Genomic DNA, 5,707 nt, shown 5'->3' with positions numbered 1-5,707 from the left:
GGGATGCAATATGGCTCAGCCCCCTGGGGATGGAGGGAGAGGGAGAGAGAGAGAGAGAGACAGAGAGAGCTCTCTGCCACAGATCTGATTGTGCTCATGACACTCTTGACTGTCTGAACTACCTCCGTGTCAACACTCAACTCAGAGAGAGGGTGACGTGTCCCCTTGGTTGGGGCAGCTTCACTTCAGCCAAACCCAAACCCAAGGTCTGGCATAGGAAGTGATTGACTGGTCCTTCGTCTCCAGTCTAGAAGGCCCAAGGCAGAGGCCGGATCAAATCTAAGTCTATTTCAACTTTATCACACAGGAGGACACACAGATGTAAACGGTACAATAAAATGCTTGAAACGAGCAACCTCTTAACAGTGTAGTGTGAATAAAAGGAACTAGGCTTCACTAGGCTTCACTGTATCTACTAGTAAACTACTAGTATCCCCCCCAAAATTGGCTAAAAAGTAGGCCTACCTAAAAAGCCTAAAAGTGCTTGGAGGTCATAACAAACGGTTGAAGAAACGGTATGTAGAAAATTAAATAAAAAACGGGGGTGCTTTAGTAGCACACTAATGTGCATACCGCACCATCACAAGGTTTCTGGTTCGATTCCGACCCTTGAGCTACATTAGCATGTCCTCCCTCCTCTCTCTCACCCATCCTTCCTGTCAATCTCTACTGTCTCTATCTCAATGAAGCAGAATTGTCCTAAAAACATCTACAAAATAAATGAACACTGAAATACTAAGGAAAATACTAAGTTGAGGAAGAGCTCATGGAACAGAAACCGTACTCGCTGGTGCACATATGCATGCGAAAACTGTCACGGCAAGGCGGTTGTTAAAAGAAAGTGCTCTGAGCCACGATTGGCTGGTGGTGGAAGAAACAGCACACTCACACCACACTTGTGACTATGTGCTCTCAACTCTCAACTTTCAACTCTCTTTTTCATACCATGTGTGGATTCGTAAAACAAATCTCCTCAAGTCACCCAGGATTTAGCCTACAGGTCTACACCCCTACACACCACAGCCTACAGGTCTACACCCCTCACACCACAGCTGCAGCAACGCCCTCACACTAATGGGACTCGCAAAAGTTTCACTTTTTCACCAGACGTAATTCGTCCTGGAAGAACCGTCATTAGGACTAAATAGGTGGGGTGTCGTTTCGGCTGAAGCGCTTGGACATAAAGCGTTGAGGGGCCGGCACACAGGTGTCTCCTAGGTACCCCCGGCGGTCTCCCCCTATTTTCCGCTCCTCTCCTTCGAACACATCTGAGGACGGGAGGCTTCCTGTCACTTCTGCTTCCACACCGCCCCTCCTCACAGCTCTGTTCATTACACAGGAGGGGTTTCTGGGAACGGGAGAAATCTAACTAAGTGAGTGAGGCTAACAGAGCTAATGTATTCCCTCTGTCATGAATAAAACATTGTGCGTGTGTGTGTGTGTGTGAGTGAGAGAGATAGAAAGCGTTGCTAATACTGTAGACAGACCACATTACACACTGCTGGCCCCTGCTGGCCAGTGTTTGTGTGATCCAGGTACACAGATGTACTGGTGACATGTGTGACAAGACAACAGAAGCCCAGTGGGCCAGGAGGACTAGAACGGATTAACTGGCGACAGGAATACTGATGGCTGTTCAAACACTTTAAATCCTGTCTCTGATGATGAAGTTTCCGTACAGTTCTTCTAGTGTTGTGACTGCCAGTGGCCCCTGGTCCTAGCTAGATTTGTTTTTCTTATCATGCCTGATGACTGATGGATAGATGATTCACTTTACTTAGACAAATGTACTTTGTTGTTGTAAGTCGCTTTGAATAAAGGCTAAATGTCTCAAATGTAAACGTAATGATTAGCCTGCCCAAATCAGAAGTGTAAGTTAGACCAATTTCCTAAAGACATAGCCAAAGGAGACACCGATAAATGCACAACTTTGACACACATCACACAGCTCTCAAAGTTCTGCACCCTTATTTTTTAATATATTTTAAAAAACGGGCTCTTACGTCAATGTCCTCCTGAGTGAACGTCTCCGGGTCCTCTCCCATCATATTCGCCAGGTGTCTTTTCCCGATGTTGAAGTCCTCCACCTGCTTCTTGACAAACTCCTCAGAGAACTTCTCCGGGCCTGCGGCTGCCAGGTTCTTCCTATGGAGCGCAGAGCTCACACATATCTTCCTACTGAGGACCTGGAGGACAGGCCAAAACATTACCAAACTGTCTACTGAGGACCTGGAGGACAGGGGGGGGCAGGGCAACAACATTACCAAACTGTCTACTGAGGACCAGGAGGTCAGGGGGGGGGGGCAGGGCAACAACATTACCAAACTGTCTACTGAGGACCTGGAGGACAGGGGGGGGCAGGGCAACAACATTACCAAACTGTCTACTGAGGACCAGGAGGACAGGGGGGGGGGGGGGGGGCAACAACATTACCAAACTGTCTACTGAGGACCTGGAGGACAGGGGGGGGGCAGGGCAACAACATTACCAAACTGTCTACTGAGGACCAGGAGGACAGGGGGGGGGGGGGGGCAACAACATTACCAAACTGTCTACTGAGGACCAGGAGGACAGGGGGGGGGCAGGGCAACAACATTACCAAACTGTCTACTGAGGACCAGGAGGACAGGGGGGGGGGGGGCAACAACATTACCAAACTGTCTACTGAGGACCTGGAGGACAGGGGGGGGGGCAGGGCAACAACATTACCAAACTGTCTACTGAGGACCAGGAGGACAGGGGGGGGGCAGGGCAACAACATTACCAAACTGTCTACTGAGGACCAGGAGGACAGGGGGGGGCAGGGCAACAACATTACCAAACTGTCTACTGAGGACCAGGAGGACAGGGGGGGGGGGGGCAACAACATTACCAAACTGTCTACTGAGGACCTGGAGGACAGGGGGGGGGCAGGGCAACAACATTACCAAACTGTCTACTGAGGACCAGGAGGACAGGGGGGGGGGCAGGGCAACAACATTACCAAACTGTCTACTGAGGACCTGGAGGACAGGGGGGGGGGGGGGGCAACAACATTACCAAACTGTCTACTGAGGACCTGGAGGACAGGGGGGGGGCAACAACATTACCAAACTGTCTACTGAGGACCTGGAGGACAGGGGGGGGGGGGGGGCAACAACATTACCAAACTGTCTACTGAGGACCAGGAGGACAGGGGGGGGGGGGGGGCAACAACATTACCAAACTGTCTACTGAGGACCAGGAGGTCAGGGGGGGGGGGGGGGCAACAACATTACCAAACTGTCTACTGAGGACCTGGAGGACAGGGGGGGGGGCAGGGCAACAACATTACCAAACTGTCTACTGAGGACCAGGAGGACAGGGGGGGGGCAGGGCAACAACATTACCAAACTGTCTACTGAGGACCAGGAGGACAGGGGGGGGGGCAGGGCAACAACATTACCAAACTGTCTACTGAGGACCAGGAGGACAGGGGGGGGCAGGGCAACAACATTACCAAACTGTCTACTGAGGACCTGGAGGACAGGGGGGGGGGGCAACAACATTACCAAACTGTCTACTGAGGACCTGGAGGACAGGGGGGGGGGGGGCAGGGCAACAACATTACCAAACTGTCTACTGAGGACCTGGAGGACAGGGGGGGGGGGCAACAACATTACCAAACTGTCTACTGAGGACCTGGAGGACAGGGGGGGGGCAGGGCAACAACATTACCAAACTGTCTACTGAGGACCAGGAGGACAGGGGGGGGGCAGGGCAACAACATTACCAAACTGTCTACTGAGGACCAGGAGGACAGGGGGGGGCAGGGCAACAACATTACCAAACTGTCTACTGAGGACCAGGAGGACAGGGGGGGGGGGGGCAGGGCAACAACATTACCAAACTGTCTACTGAGGACCAGGAGGACAGGGGGGGGGGGGGCAGGGCAACAACATTACCAAACTGTCTACTGAGGACCAGGAGGACAGGGGGGGGGGCAGGGCAACAACATTACCAAACTGTCTACTGAGGACCAGGAGGTCAGGGGGGGGGGCAGGGCAACAACATTACCAAACTGTCTACTGAGGACCAGGAGGACAGGGGGGGGGCAGGGCAACAACATTACCAAACTGTCTACTGAGGACCAGGAGGACAGGGGGGGGGGGGGCAACAACATTACCAAACTGTCTACTGAGGACCAGGAGGACAGGGGGGGGGGGCAGGGCAACAACATTACCAAACTGTCTACTGAGGACCAGGAGGACAGGGGGGGGGCAGGGCAACAACATTACCAAACTGTCTACTGAGGACCAGGAGGACAGGGGGGGGGCAGGGCAACAACATTACCAAACTGTCTACTGAGGACCAGGAGGACAGGGGGGGGGCAGGGCAACAACATTACCAAACTGTCTACTGAGGACCTGGAGGACAGGGGGGGGGGGGGGGGCAACAACATTACCAAACTGTCTACTGAGGACCTGGAGGACAGGGGGGGGGGGGGCAGGGCAACAACATTACCAAACTGTCTACTGAGGACCTGGAGGACAGGGGGGGGGGGGGGGCAACAACATTACCAAACTGTCTACTGAGGACCTGGAGGACAGGGGGGGGGGCAGGGCAACAACATTACCAAACTGTCTACTGAGGACCAGGAGGACAGGGGGGGGCAGGGCAACAACATTACCAAACTGTCTACTGAGGACCTGGAGGACAGGGGGGGGGGCAGGGCAACAACATTACCAAACTGTCTACTGAGGACCAGGAGGACAGGGGGGGGCAGGGCAACAACATTACCAAACTGTCTACTGAGGACCTGGAGGACAGGGGGGGGGGGGGCAGGGCAACAACATTACCAAACTGTCTGGGACTGACATCTCTTTCTTTATTTCATTTAGTTTTTATTCCAGCGTTCATTCCATCAGTTTTGAAGGAAGATACCGAGTACTACCGAGCGTAAAGGTAACGTTTACAGCTCCAGTCCAGAGCTGTCCTTGTCATTTAGGATATATCATAATGATATACCATACCGGCCAATCGGTCGCATCGTCACACAGCAACGATGTCACACATGTGACAGCGATGGGACAGATGGGGCTGTTAGCTACGACAACAACATATGTGACCGAGTAAATGATACATTATTTTCGGAAGAGAGGACGGTATGACATATTATTGTAACTAGAAACACTTGCCAACGTTCAGCCGGTCATTTAACTGATTAGCTGGCGAGCTGCAAGACACAACGACCAGTGGGACATACAGGGATGCATGGCTAGCGTTAGCTTAGCTAGCTGTTTCAAGGACAACTCTGGCCCTTTCTGCAGCCTAGTCTGACATGGAGGTAAAGCGGTTAGGACATTTCTCACAGTCCTCCTGCCTTGAACCTACCTGGCGGGTTAAAGTTGACGAGGCTGAGTTGAAATTGGAACAACTGCCGCATTTCCATAGAAAAGACCCCACGGTTCGTCCTCCGGAGGCGGCCATGTTTTTGCTTCAACTCTGATGGAACGGTGACGTCACCTGTTAGGAAGGGATTGTGGCTGCGTTCGTAAATTCGCTGTGAGAGCGCCGGAGCGCACACTGGGTTCAACATCATAAAGTGACCAAGTATATGGAGGACCAAGTCGGTCAAAATTAACAATAAATATATAGATCCATAAATGAATGTATGAACAAATAAATGAATGAGTACACACAGTATAACGAAATACATTTCTATATTTATTTATTCTTTTACGCATTC

At 52.0% G+C, this 5,707-nt stretch overlaps 1 protein-coding gene across 1 annotated transcript in view; it reads right to left on the bottom strand.

Moving 5' to 3' along the window:
- The window catches only part of mrps9 (mitochondrial ribosomal protein S9), a 14,507-nt gene extending 9,028 nt beyond the window's left edge, over positions 1-5,479 (bottom strand). The window contains exons 1-2 of the mRNA XM_080531154.1: positions 5,353-5,479; positions 2,004-2,186 (exon numbers count right to left, since the gene is read on the bottom strand). Of these exons, the coding sequence (XP_080387280.1) occupies positions 2,004-2,186; positions 5,353-5,448 (279 nt within the window). The 5' untranslated portion in view covers positions 5,449-5,479. The remainder of the gene's footprint in view (positions 1-2,003; positions 2,187-5,352) is intronic.
- Between the last annotated feature and the right edge of the window lie 228 nt (positions 5,480-5,707).

Source organism: Nansenia antarctica, assembly GCF_963989245.1.
Source record: "Nansenia antarctica genome assembly, chromosome: 5".
NCBI lineage: Eukaryota > Metazoa > Chordata > Actinopteri > Argentiniformes > Microstomatidae > Nansenia > Nansenia antarctica.
This window is presented reverse-complemented; position numbering and strand designations above follow the sequence as displayed.